The sequence below is a fragment of the Harpia harpyja genome, chromosome 7 (genome assembly GCF_026419915.1).
Source record: "Harpia harpyja isolate bHarHar1 chromosome 7, bHarHar1 primary haplotype, whole genome shotgun sequence".
In the NCBI taxonomy this organism is placed as follows: Eukaryota; Metazoa; Chordata; class Aves; order Accipitriformes; family Accipitridae; genus Harpia; species Harpia harpyja.
This window is the reverse complement of record NC_068946.1, coordinates 57686655-57709334: the sequence shown is the minus strand read 5'-3', so window position 1 is coordinate 57709334 and position 22680 is coordinate 57686655. Positions and strand designations below refer to the sequence as shown.

The 22680-nt window shown below is 38.2% G+C and overlaps 2 protein-coding genes across 27 annotated transcripts in view; both read left to right on the top strand.

The window, feature by feature from the left end:
- The window catches only part of BAZ2B (bromodomain adjacent to zinc finger domain 2B), a 165513-nt gene extending 151383 nt beyond the window's left edge, over positions 1-14130 (top strand). For 13 of the 20 annotated variants that reach the window (XM_052791123.1, XM_052791117.1, XM_052791121.1 and 10 more), the window contains 10 exons: positions 1872-2533; positions 3202-3478; positions 3664-3819; positions 4283-4443; positions 5357-5667; positions 6054-6189; positions 7813-7959; positions 10163-10422; positions 11203-11346; positions 12647-14130. In XM_052791123.1, the coding sequence (XP_052647083.1) occupies positions 1872-2533; positions 3202-3478; positions 3664-3819; positions 4283-4443; positions 5357-5667; positions 6054-6189; positions 7813-7959; positions 10163-10422; positions 11203-11346; positions 12647-12800 (2408 nt within the window). In that variant the 3' untranslated portion in view covers positions 12801-14130. The remainder of the gene's footprint in view (positions 1-1871; positions 2534-3201; positions 3479-3663; positions 3820-4282; positions 4444-5356; positions 5668-6053; positions 6190-7812; positions 7960-10162; positions 10423-11202; positions 11347-12646) is intronic. The other 7 variants (XM_052791133.1, XM_052791132.1, XM_052791131.1 and 4 more) reach the window with 3 other exon arrangements.
- A 4195-nt stretch (positions 14131-18325) lies between these two features.
- The window catches only part of WDSUB1 (WD repeat, sterile alpha motif and U-box domain containing 1), a 32899-nt gene continuing 28544 nt past the window's right edge, over positions 18326-22680 (top strand). The window contains exons 1-2 of one of the 7 annotated variants that reach the window (XM_052793000.1): positions 18344-18478; positions 18764-18884. The gene's annotated coding sequence lies outside the window, so the exon portion shown is untranslated. Of the gene's footprint in view, positions 18479-18501; positions 18915-19064; positions 21034-22680 lie in introns of those variants that run through there. The other 6 variants (XM_052793005.1, XM_052793007.1, XM_052793009.1 and 3 more) reach the window with 6 other exon arrangements.

Genomic DNA, 22680 nt, shown 5'->3' with positions numbered 1-22680 from the left:
ATGAGAATTGCATCATTTTAGAGAGCTATTTAATTAAAATAACTGTAAGATTACCACATGGTATGAAATCTAAGCCCGGTTTTGGCCCCCAAAATAAACTGTAGAACTTTTCCTAAATCTAATCTTGATCTTCAAGTTACCTTTCTAAAATGGGTAGCATAAGAAATAATTTTTCTGTGTCACCTGTTCTGCATTATTTTATGCTCTGTGTTAGGAAAGGTTTTGCACAAGAGTAGCTGGATATAGAAGGTAAACTGTCATATGCTTTACTGCTTGCATTCCTTTTGTTCACTATATTTATTATATTTTAACCACGTGAATCCCCAAATGCTTCAGAAATTGTACACAAAATCATTGAAACACACCTACTTGTCTTAAGATAGTAAAAACAAACAAACAAAAAAATGACACAGAAGTTTTAGCCAAGAACTATAGGGCAAACCCATATTTTTTTAATACATTGTGTTAATGAAAGTTTAATCTCCCTGAATAGCAAAATGGACATGTACTTCAGTTCTCAACTACTCCCTCTTCCCCTCAACTCTTAGTTTGCTCTGTTTCAGTAAATTCTACTGTTTATCCACTCCTAATTCCTTTATCTAAACATTGGAAATATGAGACAAACTGTTGAATGATCTATCCATTTAAAAAATACTTCTCCCTCTTCATGTAGTCATTTTGGTTCTTAACGCTGATACTCAAAGTGTTTATATCTTGACATACACCATAACTTTGGACACATTTTGAAGCTTTAATGGGAGGGGATATTCTTTAATGAATGATCTTTTTAGAAATTATGATTTTCCAGAAAGAGCAAGTAAGCTTTTGTGGATGTTCTGGCCATAAACCATAAGCAGGACCTTTGTTTACTTGCGATTGCAGTATCTGATGAAAATAATTTAAGAAGTTGGAGTGTTGGATTTTCTACTTCCTCCCCCTTTTCCTGATATTTTTTCATGCCATTTTACAGTTCTTAAGACTTTTTAGCCTAAGCTGACACATCAGTATAAGGGTAGAAGAGAAATGGTTAAGGAAGACTAGGAGAGCAAAGAAGTAAGAAAAATGTTTTTCCTTTTCAGAAAAGATAGATCTTCTGCACCTCATATGTTTGAAGAAACTGGCTTTTGCAGTCAGCTTCTGCTTGTTGTACTTTAAATTGCTTAGCTGTTATGCTGTCTGATCACATCTGTCTGCTTAGCTGTGTGTAGAGTCCCAGTCATCATGTTGGGTGGCTCTTTAAAGTGTTTTAAACTTTCAAGAATGTTGACATTGTTTCACAGTCAAAGTTGTTAATGATTTTTATTGAAAGAGGTAAAATATTTAATGTTGTGTTTCAATATCTGGGGAATATTTGGTATCACAACATGAATTTTGGCCCTCCTTTTTGTATTTGGCTGTGAGTTTAATGAAATGGTCTTTTGCAAAAAAAAGCTTTAAGGCTATAAACATTGTACCCTCTTGATACAAACAGAGGAGTTTTTTGATAAAGCATGAGAGTCTTGCAAAACAAAGGCTGCCAAAAATTTGTCCCTTTCAAAGACTTCACACTGGCAAACTGCTCCAGACGTACATGCATCTTAAGGGGGAATACTATAGCTATGTTAACTATGTTGATGTTATTTTTCCTCCAGGTGTTTAACAGGGTTTAAACCTGTGTGTGCCTTGAAGCTTGTTTCCTTCTGCAAAGCGTTCTGTAAAGTGAGAAGTGATTTCATTTAAAAAATAAAAAAAAAAAAAGAAAAGAAAAAAGACATTGTGATCTAGCATGTGTTGGGCCAAAAATGAAGTAAATTTTACTTAACTATGATGATAACAATGGTCTAAATTAGTTGGTCTATTATATTTCATCTATGTTTCTTGTACATTTTTAGGCCTAGAAGAAATTGCAAAAGAAAAGGAGAAGTTAAAAAAGGTAGAAAGCATGCATATCAAAGAAGAAGAATTTGAGACAGAAGAAAAATTACACTGTTTAAATACAACTCACTGTGAGCAAAAGGAAGATCTGAAAGAAAAGGACAACACTAATTTGTTTTTACAAAAGCCTGGGTCATTTTCAAAACTAAGCAAACTGTTAGAGGTAGCAAAAATGCCACCTGAATCTGATATGTCCCCAAAACCTAATGGCGGTGCAGCAAATGGCTGCACGTTATCTTACCCAAGTAACTCAAAAAACTCTCTCTGCAGTCTTCAGCCCACTGTATCACAAAGCACCATTGAGAAGTCTGATTCTAATAATCTTTTCAGTCCTAATGCAAGTGGGACAGGAAAGTTTTACAGTTCTCCACTAATTCCAAATGATCAGTTGTTAAAGACTCTTACTGAAAAGAGCAGACAGTGGTTCAGCCTTTTACCGAGAATACCCTGTGATGACATGTCAGTTACCCATATAGATACACCAGCTGCTACAACTTCACTTACTCCTCAGTCACATCCACCATCAAAGTCACCTTCACCTGTTCCTTCACCTCTTCTGGGCTCAACCTCCGCACAGAGTCCAATGGGATTAAGTCCTTTTGCATTGTCACCACTGCAGGTAAATAAATGAATTTTTGAATAGTCTGAATTTGCTCTGCTTATTTGGGCAGAATTTCTGTTTAGACACATTGTTTCATAGAAGTGCTATCATTATATCTTCTTTATTTTTTTTATTATTGCTATTATTATTATTACTACTATAACTACGATTATTATTATTATTATCATCATCATCATCATCATTATTATCATTATTATCATTATTATATTATGTTATATGATTCTGTTAATAACTAATTCCGTGTTACAGATGTTGTATAATACTGGAAGTTTTTTGATAAAAAAAGATTAAGATAGGTAATATTAGGTAAGCCAATGTATGATATTTTGTACCTGTATTTCAGTAATTTAATGTGGCTGTTAGAAGGTTAGCCACTGATATTAAATGAAAATCAAATAAATAAATAAAAACTAGTTTTCAGAAATGTGACACACCACACCCTCCCTTTAAAAGCTATTATTTTTTAAGCATTAGCAGGGCCCTAATAAGGAGTATTACATGTTAGTGTTAACGTTAGTTTTTCTTAAACTAATCAAAGTACTGAGTAAAGGCCTCCTTTTTGTTTTGATTATTGCTTGACAAATAGCATCCTAGTCATAATTCAGGTTTCTTGGTAATAATTAATAATGGTAGTTGTGATTGTGTTAACAATATATTCTGTGTAGCAGATGAAGACTGGACTACCTATAATGGGACTTCAGTTTTGTGGATGGCCTACAGGAGTTCTTACTTCAAATGTTCCATTTTCATCTCCTTTACCTGCTCTCGGATCAGGGTTGGGATTATCAGAAGTGAATGGTAACTCCTTCTTGGCATCTAGTGTTCCTGCAAGTACAAGTGAATCACCAGCACTACAAACTGAAAAAACAGCTTCTGCCCCTTCTACAGCAGTTGAAGTAGCCAAGCCAGTAGATTACCCTAACCCAAAACCTATACCAGAAGGTAAGTATAATACAGCAATAAGATGGAACTATGTGAAGGATAATTGCTACAGCACCACTATGATGTTACAATTTATTTTTTTTATAATTTGCCTGTTGAATTTGGCTAGATCATTTCTCTAATCTGATTGTGTGTGATCACATAAAAAATGCCTGCAAAATGTTCATATGCTTGTCTTGATTTAGAAATGCAGTATGGGTGGTGGAGGATTACTGATCCAGAGGACCTAAAATCTTTGCTTAAAGTGCTGCATCTCAGGGGAATAAGAGAAAAGGCCTTACAAAAGCAAATACAGAAACACATGGATTATATCACCCTGGCCTGCATCAAAAATAAGGATGGTATGTAATTGATATTTATGTTACGCATGGTGTTGGGGCATAAGACAACTGGCAGAGAGCTCTTTGAGATGTGTTTAAGTACAGGGTTAGAGTAGCAGCTGGAGAAAAAAAGTAAAGGTCTTGTCGTCTGTAGTTGCCTTTTTACCAGCCTTGTTCTGGGAAGTTACAGGATTGGAGAAATCCCGTTTAATATAAATTGCTCTAGTAGCATAAGCGTTGGTAACCTTTTTAAGCTTTTTCCATCTCTGTAACACTCTTGCTCGGCCTCTCCTTCCCCTTCTTGCCTTTAAATTCCAAGTTTGAAAACCTACAGAATTTGTTGTCCATATTGGGTATCTTAAGAGTAGTACACTTTTACAACCGTTCTTCAACATTTGGCTGGAGTGACAGGTATATCAGCTTGAATTTACTCAGAGAAGTTATAATACTAATTAAAATAATAAAAATGTGATTCTCAAAACAGTTGCAATTATTGATATCAATGAAAATGAAGATAACCAGGTAACTCGAGATGTTGTGGAAAACTGGTCAGTAGAAGAACAAGCAATGGAGATGGATCTTGCTATTCTTCAGCAGGTGGAAGATCTAGAGAGGAGAGTTGCATCAGCTAGTTTACAAGTTAAGGTAAAACCAACTTTTAGTAAAATGTCTCTTTATAAAGTAAGTGGTAAGAATTTGAAGTAGATGGTAGCAGTCCTTTTGCGATTGGTAAGTGCCTTCTTGTTCCATCTCTAATTGTCTGCAAATAAAACAAATCCGCTGCAGCAGTATCATGGATATTTGTGTTTGAAACATTTTATTGCAGTGAAATCTTCAGCTGAAGATGCTCAGAATGGCAGTTCCTGGAGACTGTTCTCGTACAGTGTGCAGTTCCCTGCACATTTTCGTTAACCTTATATGGATGCAAAGATTTTATTGCATACAGACTGCTTAATTATAGTGGGTTTTGCCACAGTTCTGCCTGGTTTGGGTGATTGTTGCTGTTAATGCTTTCAGAAAAGCCTACAAGTTTGCTTGAGTATTGTAGAGTCATGGAGAACATGTGATGATTGTGAGTGTGAAACAGTTAAGAATTCACTGGCTGTTATTACAATTTGGAATTTTTCCAAGGTGGGTGTATGGATATCAAATTACATATGTTTGGTTATAGTACAGATGTAGTATTTGGGATCTAGTTTGTTCTAGGGGTGGATGTTATTTCTGTGTGACCAATTGATACTGTCTTCTGAGCCTGTTTGACAGATAGACCTATTGTGGTGTTTTGACCAATAGAACAGGATACTTCAAAAGGAGATAAGAATGCAGGCTGTTGTAGAAAGTTCCCTTCAGAAAGTCTGGTAATGCTTGTATTTTTTTGATTAATTATTTTAGTTCTCTGGATATTTTGGAAACTGTCTCTACAGATGGATTACAAGTAACCAAGATCTACTGGAAACAGCACTTCAGTTACTTAGTTTAGATTCCGTAAAACAGTTCCTCTGTGTACACACTAAGTTAACAGCAACCAATAAATGCACAAACCTTTCTATTAACATAGGGTTGGCTGTGTCCTGAACCCGCATCAGAGAGAGACGACTTGGTATATCGTGAACATAAGTCAATTACTAGATTGCGCAAGAAGCACGATGGAGATTGTGCTGGAGGCGAAGAAGGCAATACCAGCTCTCTAGAGCGGACGAGTGACAACCCTCTAGATATAGCTGTAACCAGGCTTGCTGACTTGGAGCGGAACATAGAGAGAAGGTATCTGAAGAGCCCCTTAAGTACCACCATTCAGATCAAACTGGATAATGTGGGCACAGTTACTGTCCCTGCTCCTGCACCATCCATTAGTGGTGATGGTGACGGGTAGGTTATTGAGATTAACTTGAAAAATTATTGTGCTTCTTTGCTAATTGGAGCCTATTTTCTTATTGCCTGTTATCTATGTACTTTCTTGTATGTCTGTGATCCATATGGATCATGTTATTCTGCATGGTGCTTTGTAAAGATATTTTTTGTTACGTTTGTTGATAATCTTGCGAAGTTATCTTACATTTAACTGGTTGTGACTAAGCTTTGAGGCACGTAGCCACAGTCTGTGCACTACATGAAATTTAGTTGCTTAAACCTTATACTTATTGGCTGTGTACGTTTTGTCATTGCTTGGCTTTCAATGTGATAATGATTGTTCCACGTTTAAACATAAGCAAACATGGATGTGACCTACTTAATTTCTCTGTATTTCAATGCAGAACTGAAGAGGATATTGCTCCAGGGCTAAGGGTATGGAGAAGGGCATTGTCAGAAGCGCGCAGTGCTGCACAGGTAGCTCTGTGCATTCAGCAGTTACAGAAATCAATAGCATGGGAAAAATCTATTATGAAAGTTGTAAGTGTTTTTAATTTTTTTATAAAAAAATACTGTAACTAAACTATTTTTGCTATATCCTATTTTTCCCACTTGAGGCATTTTAAGATACCATGGTTAATAATGTGTTTCTTATTACTGCGTGTAAAACTTAATACAGTTAAACTGTACATTGTGCACAGATAGATATAAGCCTAATGGAGAAGATTGTCCCTTGCTTGCCAAGTTCAGCATCCTGATCTTTCTAAGATAAAAAGCCCCTGTAACCAGTTGCTTTATTTAAGATGGTAATTACTCCTTGTTGTTAACATTTAGGTAACAAAGAGTCATTTCTGGCTCCATCTGATGGAAGATACTCTATCTGATGGAGTATTTCTGATTTCATCCGTGACATAAGCTTTATGGAGGTTCATCCCAGTTAAGGACTTCATTTTTCAGAAAGTTGAGATGCTCCAAACCCGTGGCTTCTTTGCATGCACACTTCTCACAACTGAACATACAAATTGGGCAAGTGTGTGAGCAAATAAGCTGCAATACCTGTTTCCTTGTACATTTAACAAGTAGATCTGTGTTAACTGCATGTGTCAAAATTTGCATGGACTTTTGAACTTCAAATTTCTGAAAACAAAACTATTACTATAGCAATAGTGATTATGATGTGATTAAGTATGGCCAATGCTATGTAGTGGGTGGCAAGTGACTCTTCCATTAGTGGTCTTTTCCCCAATTTTTTAAATTTCTGCCAGTCCTATATAGATTCTAATTACATCTGGACAATTAAAAGATGATTTAAATAAAAACTATAGTGTAAGGCTGTACCTATGGGTTTATATAGCTATAAGTTTAAAGCTCTATCTTTAGAGCAAAAAGTTCATGAATTTAGTAGGAGCACCTGAAAAGGCACTTGAATGTTTCAATGTGTAGTACTTTATTATCCAGAAAAAATGTATAGTATCATTCTCAATTTGATTGAAATGTTCTATGCATTTAATTACACAGTAAATGTAATATTTGGTGAAAACATGGAGATCTTAAGTTCCTGAAAAAGAAGTCCAGATACGGAAGAGTATCAAAATCACACAACGTATGTAAGAAAATTGACAACACATTGGATATTTTTAAGTTAGTGTGAATTTTAGGAAATGCTAGGATCATTTGTTTTGCCTTACTGAATTTGTTCATGGTGGCCTTTGGATAAGATCCTTACTGATTATTGTTTGAAAATACTGTTATAAAATAAAGATTATTTTTGTGAAATAGCAACTTAAATATGCAGTATGGGTATAAATGAAGAGAAAATTCCTGAGATAGTATGTGTGGGCCAAGTGATTTGATGGGTATAAGATACCTTTCCGTCTCATGGACATTAATGAAATATAAAAAGTATTCATAGTTTTGTGTGCTGTAGGACACCTATCTTACAGTGAATTGCTTTTCAAATGTGTTCCCAAATGTAGCCTTTAGATTAGTTCCTCACATACTGCATATATTCTTTTACAAATGTGATCATTAGTAGACTCTGATTGTGGTAAAATGAAAGGAAAATAATTTTGAGAATGAATTTGTGTGTTTGGAAGGAAAGTTTACCATTCCTGTGTTTCAAATTTTAAAAACTGAATGAAAGCCATTTTTCATGTATTATAGTACTGCCAAATTTGTCGAAAGGGAGATAATGAGGAACTGCTGCTCCTTTGTGATGGTTGCGATAAAGGCTGTCATACCTACTGCCACAGACCCAAGATCACTACCATACCAGATGGTGACTGGTTTTGTCCTGCCTGCATAGCAAAGGTAATACTAACCATAAAGGTGAAGTGACTTAGAGTGACCTTTTCATAGATGATAGAGTTACAGGTCTACCAGTGTTTTTTTCAATGAAAATAACAGTCTGTATGTTTTGTTGGGCTGCCATTAAATAATGAGATTAATAGTTTTATTTAACTTGGATTTTAGTGGCAGTAAAGGCTACAGCTTTATTTGTTTTAAACTGTATTTTTTTTTAATATAAGTAGGTACAGAATTTTCTTGCTGATTCAGTACCCTAGTTTTTTATTTCTTTTAGAATTTTTTCAGTTTGTCTTTTGAGCTTCATTGTTAAGTGTTGACAAATCTTAGATTCTGTTTGAAAAGAAAAATCAGAGAAAATATGTAATAAATATTTTTTTCATTTTTGTACAGTATACTTTAGTTTTACTTTTTTGATACACAGTACATTTGAGAGAGAGGCTATATATGTTTCCTGTGTGAGGTTTGGTTTTTTTTTTCCCCTCCCAAGGAAAATAGTCTAAATAGAAGTTTAGGTTATTTCTATTCAAATGACTGAATTAGCAGTTAGTATCATTTAAAAGTCCACAATTTTTCCATCCCTAGTTAGTCCTAAAATTAAATGAATTTTTTGCTAAACTTTAGTTATGTTTTCTACCACTACCTGTGAATACTATAACTGAAAAAAAAAGTAGCTTTACAGTAAATACTCAATTTTGTATTTTCTCTGGGTATTGTCAATGTGCATCTTTCACAAAGTAATAAGGAAGATAAATTGTTTTCTAAACTATTATGTGTGACAGAAGTAATAAAAAAACAGGTTACTGTTGAGCGTTGATTATGTCGTAGTTTATAAGGGGTTAACTCGTGCTGTAACTTCTTCTGTCATTATCATGGTTATATTACAACTTACCTTGTTATAAAGATAGAAATTACCCTATCATGCTATAAGTTACCCCATCACTCCCATCACTTCTCTTGATATCTTCCCCCCACCCCACCCCCCCAACCCCCAAATAGCTACTGGGTTTAGTATAACAGAAAAATGTTTTTTTCTCAGTTTTTTTTTCTGTCCCAAATTTGGCTGACAGCTGGAGATTTAAAGGCACCAGAAATTTAAGGTGAAATTCCAGCAGAACCTTAAAACATGTTGAATATTGATTTATAATTCTGCAAAACATTGAAACAGTTTTGTTGAAGACTTCATATAAACTATGCCATCCTAATTTAATTTTTTTTCTTACCTAAAACAAGAAAAACATCAACATCTGCCATTCTCACCTACTTAGAATTAATATTCACAGAACATCTCAAAGTTAGGCCTTAGGTGATGACAGCTGATCTGTTCTCTTTGCTTTACATTGTGTTTTTAACCAAATGGCTGAAAATCAACATTCCTCTTCAATTGCGCTCTGAACTGACATACTTGACTGTTTTTCTATCCTTGGACCAAGAACAGTCATGATACAGAGTAGTGTTTAGAGAGTAGAATTATTTACAAATCTCTTCTAGTGTTCTGTGTTAAGCAAAAGGAATTCTATACACAACATATTTTTCCACATTCATGCATTCATTCATCATCTGATTTGTACAAACTGACTACAGTTCCCACCATGCTAGTTACAATCCGTGCCAAATGCTTAATTAAGTTAGTTATGACATTCGTGAAATAAAGGGATTGTGTAGTAATGGTTTCTAGTAGGTAGTGAAATCTGCATTTTCTTGTATTGTCATACTCCTTTTATGTTCTCCTGTAGTTGTCTTGTAGCCAAGCTATCTATATCTTTCATATCTAGCTTTTAATCTTTAAATCAGTTGATCTTGTCCCTGACTTCTTAAAAACTCTTTTCCAGTTTTCCATATCTTGCAAATAATATGGTTGCTTGAAAATGAATATACTATTCCAGCTGTAGTTGTATCAGTCTTTTAGGAGTAGACAAATAGTTGTCTAAAACTCTGCTAGCCTTGTTTGTTAGGAGGTACTGTTTTACCAGTCTGAAGGTCAGGTGCTTTTACATTGTCACAAGTTGAGAACCTAAATCACTAGTAACGGGAATTTCCACAGCCTTACTTCCCTTTAGAGAAAAGCAAAAAGTGAATAATCTCTGATATGAAACATTTCAATTGTTTTGGTGCTTCTGTCTGTCTGATCTTCATTGCTGTCTATCGATAATAACAGAGGTTTCTGTAATTTCTTGGTTATTGCTTATTTCAGTTCTCTCTATTGTAGGCAAGTGGTCAAACTCTAAAAATAAAAAAACTTCAAATCAAAGGGAAAAAAAGTAATGAACAAAAGAGAAGCAGGAAATTAGCAGGAGATACAGAGGATGAAGATTCTGCAACTACAAGCGCCTCCTTAAAAAGAGGAAAAACAGACCCTAAAAAAAGAAAAATGGATGAAAATGTTTCTGTAAGCCAATTAAAGCAAGAAAATTTCACTGCTATTAAGAAACCTAAAAGAGATGACTCCAAGGACCTGGCTATATGCAGGTAAAGTGACAAATTTTAAACCTGGGTAAGTGTTGTTGAAACAAGTAGTGCCTGATTGCTTTTATCTGTGTTCTGGGGAACAAGAACCCTATTCTTCATCATGTGTCTCATAGAGGTTTGTGATAATGTATATATAAAAGGATTTAACGTGTGCATGCTGGGAGTAACTGCTGTGTTTGGTAATGAAGCCCAAGAGGAAAGTACCTAATGTTAGAATGTGGTCTGTGAAATCTACTCCTCCATGCCCTTCCAAGAATGGGAAGAACGAACCCTGATAGCAGTGGTACCGACAGTTTTCTCAAGTGTAGCAAAGATGATTATCCACTATGTCCGAAAGTGTTGCATTACAGAGGAGGAGACAGTACAGCAATAGGAATGCATCTTCTTTTGTAATACTGCTGGTCAGTCAAAAGTGACATAGTTTAGCCTCGTCACAGTTTTGGAAAGCCAGTATTAGCACCTGTTTTACTGGTTTGCAAATGATTTACACTGAGGTTTGAAGTACAGAAGTTGCAGGGCTGTGTTTTTCTTTTAGAATGTTGATCACTAGAATTTCATCTTGTGTAGGTTGCCTAGAGAGAATGCTATTTTAAATACTCAGTTAAGATGTCTATCTTTGTCGACATTGTTCTCAACCTTGCACAGGGCGCAGAATAAAGCGCTTTCCTTTTATAAAGTGAATAGGTTGGCAGTACATGATGAATTTATGGAACAGTGAAAAAACTTATGTGAATATATGAACAGCTTAAAAATACTGATTTAAAACCTTATTTTATCCAGCATGATTCTCTCAGAATTGGAAACTCATGAAGATGCCTGGCCTTTCTTACTTCCTGTAAACTTGAAACTTGTTCCTGGTTATAAGAAAGTTATTAAAAAACCTATGGACTTTTCCACCATTAGAGAAAAGCTAAGTAGTGGACAGTAAGTAAACCTATTGTAAATTTTACTTTACATTTTCAAAATACTTAAACATTGAAATACAGTACATTTTTTAAAATTAGTTAAACTATTTTGATCTGCCTGCTCTGGCATCTCTGTGATGACTTTTACAGTCAAAATAAAAATTCTTAACTGTATACTTTTGTCTTTGCTATATCTAAGTGAAATAGCGTATCAGGTGGGAGAACCTGTGGAACTGGCTGAAAAACAATAAATCTGCCAGGTCACACACACAAAATAATCAACAAGAAAAAACTTTTTTTCCTTATCTTTTCTCATTGAGACATCTTAGTGTCATTACATGTAAACAGGAACCAACTATGTGGGCTTTAAGCTAATGGAGTCCCTGTAAATAATGTTGTAGCTGTGGAGTGAATCGGTACCCCTATTGTGAGAAGCCAGGTAATATTCCAGTAATGGTGGTTAATCATTTTATAGTCCCAGAATTAGACTGCACAACTTCTTAGAAAAGAAAAAGACACTATATGCCTCTGTTCCCCTTCCCTCCTTGTTACATCTCTGTGCTCTAATGACTCCCCACCACTAAAGAAAATTTTGTCATCCGTGATTGACCCTTTTCAGCATCTGTCAGCTCCACACAAAGCAAGTTTCCTAGGATAACACAAGGGGATTTTTAACCTCTTCAGGCTTTTTCTGCCTTGAATCTGAGATTCAAATGCTCCACACATGCTCATTGGTATTGGTAGACTTGTAACTTCTACTGTGTTTCTCTTTAATAATTCCCATGAATATTGGAACACTATTTGTATGTATGTTCAGGATAATAAAAAGAGTAACAAAGACAATGTTACAGGATTGATCTGGGCAGCCTTATATTGTACCCGATTGTTCCTCTTTTAGGTAAACGCAACTGTACTCAACCCTTACTTTGAAAGGACTTGAGCCCAAGAATAGATGAATAAATGGAAAATAGCCATAGCATTTTAACTAGAAAGCTATTGAAGGAAAGGGGGAAGCTAATTTTAAAAGTTTGTTTTCCAGTACAGGCTTGAAATTCTACCTTACGGAGTTTCTGAGGAAAACAACAAATTCAACAGTGAGAGAGTATTTCCTTCCACTGATGTCAATTTTCTTGTTAATATTTTAAATTAGAATTAAAAAAATTAAAAGTATAATTCACATGTAAAGTATTCACTGAATATTCTGAATAGGCTGGTTGTAAATTCACTAATGCTAAGGTAGTTCTTTCTCATGTAGTTGAAGTGTTTTTCCCCTTTGATTCTCCATGTTCCAAAAATCATTCACCTTTTTCTTCTTTCAGGTACCCTAATCTTGAAGCATTTTCGCTAGATGTCAGGCTTGTTTTTGACAACTGTGAAACCTTTAATGAAGATGATTCTGACATAGGCAGGGCTGGCCACAACATGAGGAAGTATTTTGAAAAAAAATGGACAGAGATTTTCAAAGTGAGCTGAAGTTACCAGAACTCTTTTTTCTTTTTTTTTCTTTTTTTTTTTCTTTTTTTTTTTTTTCCATTAAATGAGGACTGATAAGACCAGCAATGTGAACTGTATTTACATGAAAGTGCAAGGCACATGCATAACTAATGACTGTTTTTTTCCTTTAAAATATCACAGAGTTGTGATACTAGTTCTAAAGGCTTCACTCCTACAGCAACCATGGCCCCTTGGTTATTGGTTTGTGTGTTTTAACAAACTAATTTAGGTAGAACAGGGAAGCACACCCAAAGAATTTCAAAGAAAGGGGTGTTATAGTGCAATAGCAATTTAAAATATATCAAAACGCACTGAATATTCAACCACCAGAGCTCTACTCGGGGAAATGATTCTCTTTTCCCTTTCAATAAATATCTATTTTTCATTTTTTTACTTTGTAGTTTATTTTTTAGTGAATGTATTTAATTTTATGAATTATTTATGATTATACAGCATTCAGAATCTTCGTTTTCTGTGAAAAGGAAGAATTAGAAAATTGCTTTAAATCTTGAAAATACAACAAGGAATGTTTTAAAATATAAAACAAAGCCAAGTAAAACTGTTTACACTGATGTGCTGTAAAAGCACTAAAAATTAAACTTTACTGTAGAGTTACAAGTACAGTTATATATATGTTGCTGCATCACTTGTGTAGTTAAATTGTATTTCAAGACAGTGAAGAAAAATTGAGACATGTATATACTGTTCATTATTGTTTATATTAAGTCTTGTTTTAAATATGTATGATGTGTACATATTGTTTGCAGACATTATTGTTTATGCCTTAGGAGGATGGTAGCATTTTATTTTAGTCTTAAGGTAATTATAGCTATATGGCTTGTACAGTAATTATCCTCTACCAACACTGTGGAGTCTCCTTAATCTTGGTAGTGCCTGCCTTTAAAACAGGGTGTAGGGGATATTAGTTTTCCATTTTTCTATTTTGTTATATAATTTCAAGCCACCACGGCCTCAAATTCAAGTATAATCATTTGTATCCATGTGGAATAAAATTGTGACAATTTCCTACGCACACAGTATTTTTTCATAGAAACATTTCCCTCCATTTGCCTTGCCACAGAAATAACAAAAAAGACATTTGTAACCACTGTGTTTTATCTACTGTGTGTTGTGGTGGCCTCTTGGGGCAGATAGATCAGAATTTTTTTTGTACTAATGTAAGAGTACTTGAAGTTTTATTTAAAAGAAATGTTGTGGAAAGGTAGCATTCTTTTTCTTTTTCTTTTTTAGGAGTGTTATTTTTCACTAGTATGTGTGGCACGGATACAATAAAAGACTGTTTTGCAAACCAGATTTTCTTGGCGATTTTAATACCTCAGATCCTGTGTATACAGGAATTTTTTTAATAATATCTTGGAAGTCTTGCATTTAACATTCAGTTCTTATTATGATGCATCTAATTCTCCTGGCCTTTTAATGGTAATTGAAAAAGCAGCAATTGCCAGGCAGAGTGCCTATTTGAATGAGCGTAAATAACATTAGCTAAGGCCTTCGGGTGTAACCCTTGGGCTGCCTAGTATTTGACCTGTTTCTGCCAGTCCTGTTGACTGTTGTTAGTGTTGAATGCACATGATAATGTAAATACATGCCACATGTAATGTTTCTTAAAACCACTGTCCATGTAAAGTTTTGTCCTTTTTTGGTCTGTAGGAGGGCGTGAGTCATAATCCTTGCTCTCACTGAAGAAAATAGAGGAATTGCAAATGAATATTGTGGAACCCCAATACCTATAGCTCCCTCACCAAGTAATGTTTTGGGTTTTTTTGGGGGGGGGGGGTGGTGGAGGTGATGTTTTTTGCTTTTAAACTAGGCCTGCCGTGTCCGAGTTTTAGAGCCTTGTTTTATATACTCCCTTACCATTATACTACTTGTCTCTGCTGAAAAAGAACAGTCAGTGCCTGGTTCTTAATAAAATTTTTGTTTCCGTTGCCCTCCCCAGAACATCTTGTTCAATACTAGTTTTCTTTGCTGAAGTCCTGTTAGAATAATTTGTGTTACCCAGAATAAAAAATTCACGTTTGGGTGTCAGGCAGTCTTGCATTCTAACATTAGCTTCACCACTGACTGCTACACGCCTTTCCATCACCTTTCTGAAGACTTCAATAAAAAGGTTTGCTGACATGTTCCAGAGATGTGAAGATTAATCAGTGTTTTGAACATAGTATGGTAGGCTTGTAAGAGTGTTATAAGTATGCTTAGACTATTGGGAAAACTATTTCTTTGATGCAAAACAATGGGTTTTTTTTCTCAGATTCTGTACTGGTTAATGCTTTATCTGCCATACTAGATTTAATATTAGTTTTCTGAAAAGTCAGAACAATGGTACCAGCTACCCTACATACATAGCTGCGTTTTTTCAGCTTGTATCCTAATGCAGCTGAACAGCTGGGAAAGTTAAGGCGGTAACAGCTACTATATAGCTATGACAGCGAGACAAGCGTCACCTCTCTTAACTTGACGTGACCAATGTATTGCTTTGCTCACTAGCAGCCAGTGTCTTCATTACTATTTCAGTAAAATTAAATTTACAGGAATTACAATATTTGAATGGCAAGTTTGAATCATACACGTGCCATCATACAGCTCCATAGAAAAGAGCAGGGATTTAACCACTAGAAAAGTGTGCTTTTCTTCTTTGCTAACTTTCTCTCTGCTTGATGTTTCTGTTTTCTTAGGGGAAAAGTTTTCCAGTGTGCTCTCTTCCTTTCTGAATGAAGTGTGCTGGTCTTAGTTTAGAGAATTTATTGACAAGCTTTCAAACTTTATTTAAAGTATGGTTCATGGTGTTCAATGAAGAGTGTTCTGGTTGTGAGTGTGGGTTCTCTTTTGTCTTTTGGCATCTCTTTGAAAAAAAAATGGATGATACAAAAGCAGCTGAAAATCAGAAGCTGTAGTTGCCTGGGCCAAAATACATATCCAAAAAGAGGTATAAAGCTTTTTCTTTAATCTTTTTATATGATTTCTGTAGTTTCCTAATGACGACTAGAAGGGTGGAGGTGCTCTGTTAACTGTGAATGGGCACAGATATCTGAGTAACAGTCATTTTATATAATATGGTGAACAGGTGGCCTGGGGGACTTTTTTAATTAAACTTGTATCATTCCTAGGTGTCTTAGATTTACCAAAACGTGCCTGCAAACTGAGGGCTGAAGTCTGAAATCAGGAGCACCACAATCATGCTATTTGATGATGTAACTCTTTTCAAACTACCTTGAGCTTAGAACTTCAAAGTTAACCAGAAATTTTTATAGCTGGTATGTACATTCAGAAAAAAGAACGTGTTATCTTTTGTTACACAAATTTCTGTTGCTTGTATTGTCCAAACTAACCATCATTACTAGAACTGATAGTAGCTAAATTTCTGGGCATGTTACTGATTCACAATGTCTTATTTAGTGAGTAATTTCAACTTTCCTATCCATAAAATATTATGGAACAGTCTTTTACGTGTATTGGTGTGGTATTCACAGTCCACACAATCTAAGCATGTGGTATTCACAATCTACCTTCACAGTCTACCTTCCTCTTCAGTAAGAAAGTCTCCAACAATTTATAAAAAGTTCTTTTAAGGCCATGAGGTGTTTTATTTAGTAATGTATAATCTTAATGGATTGCTAAATCAATGCAGCACATATGAAAGAGACTGAATACTAGCCATCACCTAGGATTCACAATAATTAATGGGCAGTCATCAAATAGTGTGCAATCACGTAACATATACTGTAAAACAATGCAAGATCATACAGATTCAAACATGGAGGGTAGACCATTTACATAAAAGGGAATGTTTCCTGGGCAGAGTGACTCCAAGAAAGTGACTTCGTTGTCCTCAAATAATGTAGGCGACATGATACTGAACACAGTACTCGAGGTGCAGCCTCAAAGAAGATAAAATACCATGTTCAGTTTTGGGCCCCTCACTACAGGAAAGACATTGAGGTGCTGGAGCGCATCCAGAGAAGGGCAATCAAGTTGGTGAGGGGCCTGGAGCACAACAAGTCTTATGAGGAGCGGCTGAGGGAACGGGGGTTGTTTAGCCTGGAGAGAAGGGAGGCTGAGGGGAGACCTTATCGCTCTCTACAACTGCCTGAAAGGAGGCTGTAGTGAGGTGGGTGCTGGTCTCTTCTGTCAGGTGGCTGGAGATAGGATGAGAGGAAATGGCCTCAAGCTGCAGCAGGGGAGGTTTAGATTGGGTATTAGGAAAAATTTCTTTACTGAAAGGCTTATCAAGCACTGGAACAGGCTGCCCAGGGAAGTGGTTGAGTCACCATTCCTGGAGATATTCAAAAAGCATGTAGACAAGGCACTTCAGGACATGGTTTAGTGGGCATGGTTGATGGTTGGACTAGATCTTAAAGGTCTTTTCCAACCTAAATGATTATATGATTCTACAAACCATTTATTTTGCATGAGTTGCTAAACATGTATCTGGATGTGAAAATGGCAATGATGTAAATTTCCTGATAGATGATGGGGGAGTTGTATTTGTTTGAAACCCCCTTAATTAAGCTGTTAATAGCAGGTAACTTCACACATTCACTTACATTCTCATCATTTACTGGTTGGAGCAACAGCTGGGAGGCCAACCCTAGCCTTTTACTCTGAAGCAGGGGGCCGCACTGGTGGCAGCCAGGGAGGTGCAGCGTAAAGGCAGTCGTGATCTTTTGTTCCACCAGCTGTGAATGCAGTCCTGCACCCTTGGCAAACGCAGCCCCTGCTCTCTCAGACATACCTCGTGTTGAAGCATGGGGCCCTGTAGAGACTGGCACTGTCCGGAGTTGATCCGTTCTGAAGATTCAGCAGCATCCTGGAGCTCATCGGCCCAGAGGTGATCTTCACACGCTCCCTTCCTGCACCCTCTTTCCCTCCCCTCAGCCTGCTGCCCTCATGCCAGGTACCGACACCCCCTTTCAGCCTGCCTCCCGCCGAAGGGGCCTGTGTCGCATAGCCCCAAAAGGCCCCTGGACAGATAAAACGATTGCGGGCATTACGTGGATCCAGGCCGCCAAATCTGAAACGTGGGAAGGGTTCGGACAAGAGGTGAGGGCGCAGCGGGGCGAAAGCAACATCCACGCCGACGCTGCTTCACTGAAGGGAATGACGGAGGCAGCGAGGAGTCGGTTAAGGCGGCAACGCCTTCTCCCCCTTCGGCCTTCGCGCCGTGGTGCCGCCTAGAGCAGGGGAAGCCAGCTCGGACTGCGCCACGCTGAGCCGGCGGGGGCGAAATTTGCGCGTGCGCAGCGACGCCGGCCTGGGCGGTGGGGGGGGGCGCGCGGCAGGAGAGCGCTGCGGCGGGTCGGGCGGGCGAAGGGTTCCGCGAGCGCGGCGCGCGGTGGCGTCTGTCCTCCCGCCTTTGGGGGGAGGGGCGGGGCTTAAAGGAGGGTTCGCAGTGCCCCGCCGGGGCGAGGGCAGGCGGCGGCTGCCGGGTGGGCCGGGCCGGGCCGTGCCGTGCCCGAGAGCGGCGGTTCGAGAGGCGGCGAGCCGCTGCCCCTGCGGCCGGCCGCGCCGCTCCCCTCAGCGGCGGCGGGCGGGCGGGCGTGACCTCTCGCTGCCGTTGCGGAAGGGCTGCGGTGGCGTTCCGCGCCGCTGCGGGCCCTGCCCGAGTGTTTGCCCCAGACGCGCCATTAGAGTTGGAGGTGAGATGCCGGCCATCCTCTGGAGCCGTTTCCAGATTGCGTCTCCGGTGCAGCGACGTCAGATGGTGGTAGACTGTAGGCGATGATAACAGGAAGGGGGTTGGCAGTAATGCCTGGAATTGCTTTTTCTGTGAGGGGCTGCTGGTGGCATATGGGTTAGGAGAAAATTGTAATTGCTGGAGAAGTTAATGCTGTAGTGCTAAACGCCCCTGGTGACAAATGCTCCAAATTCTCGTTGCTCCCTCAGCCAGTTAAACTATTGATACCGAATCCTCTCATTCCTAGGTTTGCTTTTCTGCAGTGAGCTCCTGAAAATCTCGTAACAATGAGATTAAGGCCTTGTTCAGTCTCATCTTTCCAGATGCCAAGCTTTGTGTGACTCTTCGGTTTCTTGTAGTTGAAGGAAGTATGTTGATTTTCTTTCTACAGATAAGAGGTGTTGTTGACACTACTCAATCTGTTTAGTGGCTTTAGAGAGAATAGTAATAAAACTGGGAGAATCCTGAAGCTGAAATAGATCAGATCTTTAACTACACTGGCATACCATGCTCTGCCTGAAGAGAAAAGGTATTTTGCCCTTATATATACCTTGTGTCTCTATGTATATATAGATACAAGTGTATGTATGCATACATTTATACATATTTATATGTCCACATATATATATGAACATATGCATGTATATATGTTTATATGTAAAAACAAATGTGTCTGTGTGTGTATATATATATAAACACACCTGTTTGCGGTTGCCTCTTAGCTCTGAAATTATTGTTCAGCATGAAGCACTTAAATAATAGTCTGCTCTTTTAGATAATATAAATAGCATTACTGCTTCTGTTCAGCATAAACAACTTTTAAGAGTTGTAGGCACTTGCTTTTGGCTCTATGCTTCCTTGTTCTCAGGAAGCTTGGCTGTGATCTGCAACATGGGGAGGAACTGGTTGCAATGTACCTTTTAGAGGCTTTCCTGGACATCAGGAGTGTAAATCGCTTGTCTGATGCTGAGATCTAAACTGGTCCCAGTAGTCTTAAGTACTGGGAAAATGTGAATAGAGTTAATCTTTTCTTTTGTTGTTTTGTGTAGCAGCAAATGCAATTTCTGGAGAGGTTCATATTCTGATTATCTTCTTAATAGTCACATTTTGACTTAAATGTGTTACTCAGCATGTGATGTTTGATTTGTATGAAAATCAGGTCAATTCTCTGACTGGCAACACAAGCCTGTTGTTGGTATGACCCTGATGTTTTGCCATCGCTAGTGCTGCTGCCTAACTCTGAAAGGTAGCAGAAATTTGAATTTGAATAAGCTGTTCAGGCCTGCAAAGGAAAATTTATCTTGGACTCTGGTCATCAAATCTTAGTGCTCGTCTGTGTTAGACCTGCAGATATGAATTTATTATTTAATCTGTTTCAATTCTAAAGAATATATACAATTGTCTATTCAATTGTACTATAGCAAGTGCTCTAAATGCTATTTTTTTAAAAGGAGCGTGTCAACTGTTGGATCTGCAAACTGCAAGGTATAATTCATTGGAACATATTTCAGCAAGCTCCAGATTAGAATAATTTCCAGGAATCTTTTTGATACAGCTTCCTGTTTAAGTTTTTTGGGGGTCAGTGATGACATGCAAACATAGTTTTTTGGAGTTGTAAGAAGAGAAAGAATGCTAAATACACGTGGTTGTAGTTGTTGAAAGTGTTTATGTAAAAGCGTAAGATTATTTTTTGTATGCTCTTGGCATAGCTGAAGCATTGCTCTTGGGTCTATACCTTACTAAATGTATTCTGTTAGAGTAAAGGATAGTTGAGGATGAGTCTCACAATAATGAATTAAGGTGAATAAAGAGTGAACAGTATCTTTGACTGTTTGCTTCTGTAGGACTCTCCTAATGTTTACATTTTACTGTAAAACGTTCTGAACAGGCAACCCTTGATTCTATGCTCCGTTAATCTATTTTTATTATCTCCACTTGCTTCTTTTTAGGTAAATTTGTACATTTGTTAGTACAAGACTTAAGTTTTTTCTGTGTTACATTCCAAACAATGGGGCCTCATCCTGGTTGCATACTCTGTGCACTGTAGTACACAAATGTTAAAGAATACAGAAGATAAAAATGACAGAGCTTCTTGGCAGTACAAGGAAAGCACTGTGCTCACACCGAACTGAAGTTTTCTCTGGCTGTCAGTTGATGTTTCTGTCATAATGTTTTTAGTCTTTGTAAGTCTTCTGCAGTACCGAGTACTCCAAAGCCTGCCATTTTGCATTGGTTGCTGTATAAGCAGAGGCACAGTATTGCTGAGAGGGGATGTAAATGTTCTTTTTAATATTTGGAGATTGCAGGGATAAGGAAATAAATCACCTTTTCCTTCCTCTGACAGGGGTCCCACACTTAGTCACCTAACCAGATCTCTCCAGGAAGAAAAAGTAGAACCTAGCCTGTGGTGATACAGATAACTTGATTTCATAAGAGTAGGGAAGATAATAGAAAGGAAGATGCAGTGGCTCTTTCCCAGCAAATCAGTAGCTGTCACATCCCCAGACCATACCTGAGGTTAGCTTTTATTTGCTCTTGCTTGCTTCCCATAGCCATTAGTTCAAAATAGCTGTTAGTCTTTGGAAACAAAGACTAAGTGGAATTTTCTGTGATTTGTATTTCAGACCTAGCATACTTTTGTGGCCTGCTCCCAGCTAGCAATTTAGCATTTCATTCCTGGGCTCAGGTTTATAGGTGTGATGAAATGCATTTCTGCTAATTCCATACTTTCACAAAAAAGTTTATTGATGTGGATGGCTTGGAAGTGGATACATGACACTTTCAGTTAAAGACAGGATGGTTTGAAAGCAAACACAAAGACACCTTGTAACTTTCATCCTAGATTGGTAGGTAAACTTACCAGGCTTTTTTTCATTTAGATCACATTTAATAAAAATTTATTGCTATAATAATCTAGTAATCGGTATACTACAAATATACTAAGGTAGTGGCCTTCTACAATGGAGTAACTGCATCAGCGGACAAGGGAGGATCTACTGATGTCATCTACCTGGACTTCTGTAAGGCCTTTAACGTGGTACAAGACAACATCCTTGTCTCTAAATTAGATGGATTTGATGGATGGACTGTTAGAAGGATAAGGAGTTGGCTGGCTGGCCGTGTCCAAAGAGTCGCAATCAGTGGCTCAATGTCCAGTCACGAGTGGTGTCCCTCAAGGGTCCGTACTTAGACCAATACTATTTACTGTCTTCACCAGTGACACAGGCGGTGGCATTGAGCACACCCTTGGCAAGTTCGCAGGTGACAGCAAGTTGAGTGGTGCAGTTGATTCGTTCGAGGGAAGGGATGCCATTCAGAGGGAGCTTGGCAGGCTTGAGGAGTGGGCCAACTCATGAAGTTCAAAAAGGCCGAGTGCAAGGTCCTGCACCTGGGTCAGGACAATCCCCAGTATCAGTACAGAATGGGGGACGAGTGGATTGAGACCAGCCCTGCGAAGAAGGACTCGGGAATATTGGTAGATGAAAAATGAGGTGTGAGCCGGCACTGTGTGCTTGCAGCCCAGAAATCCAGTCGTATCGTGGGTTGCATCAGAAGAAGCGTGGCCAGCGGGTTGAGGGAGGTGATTCTGCCCCTCTGCTCGGGTCTCATCAGACCCCACAGGGAGCACTGCGTCCAGCTCCGGGGTCCTCAGTACAAGAAAGACATGGACCTGTTAGAGCAGGTCCAGAGGAGGGCCAAAAAAATGGTCACGGGGCTGGAACTCCTCTGCTATGAAGAAAGGCTGAGAGCATTGGGTTTGTTCAGCCCGGAGAAGACTCGACTCTGGGGAGACCTGAATGCGGCCTTTCAGTATATAAAGGGAGATCGTAAGATAGACGGAGAGAGACTTTTTACCAGGGCCTGCAGTGACCGGACAAGGGGCAGTGGTTTTAAACTGAAAGAGGGCAGATTTTGATTGGGTGTAAGGAAGACATTCTTTACTATGAGGGTGGTGAGACACTGGAGCAGAAAAGCTGTGGGTGCCCCACCCCTGGAAATGTTGGATGGGGCTTTGAGCAACCTGGTCTAGTGGAAGGTGTCCCTGCCCATGGCAGGGGGTTGGACTAGATGATCTCTAAAGGTCCCTTCCAACCCAAACCATTCTATGCTTCTATATTCCTGGTGCAACCCTAATTAATGCTTTGTCTTCTGCAGTGTCCGTTT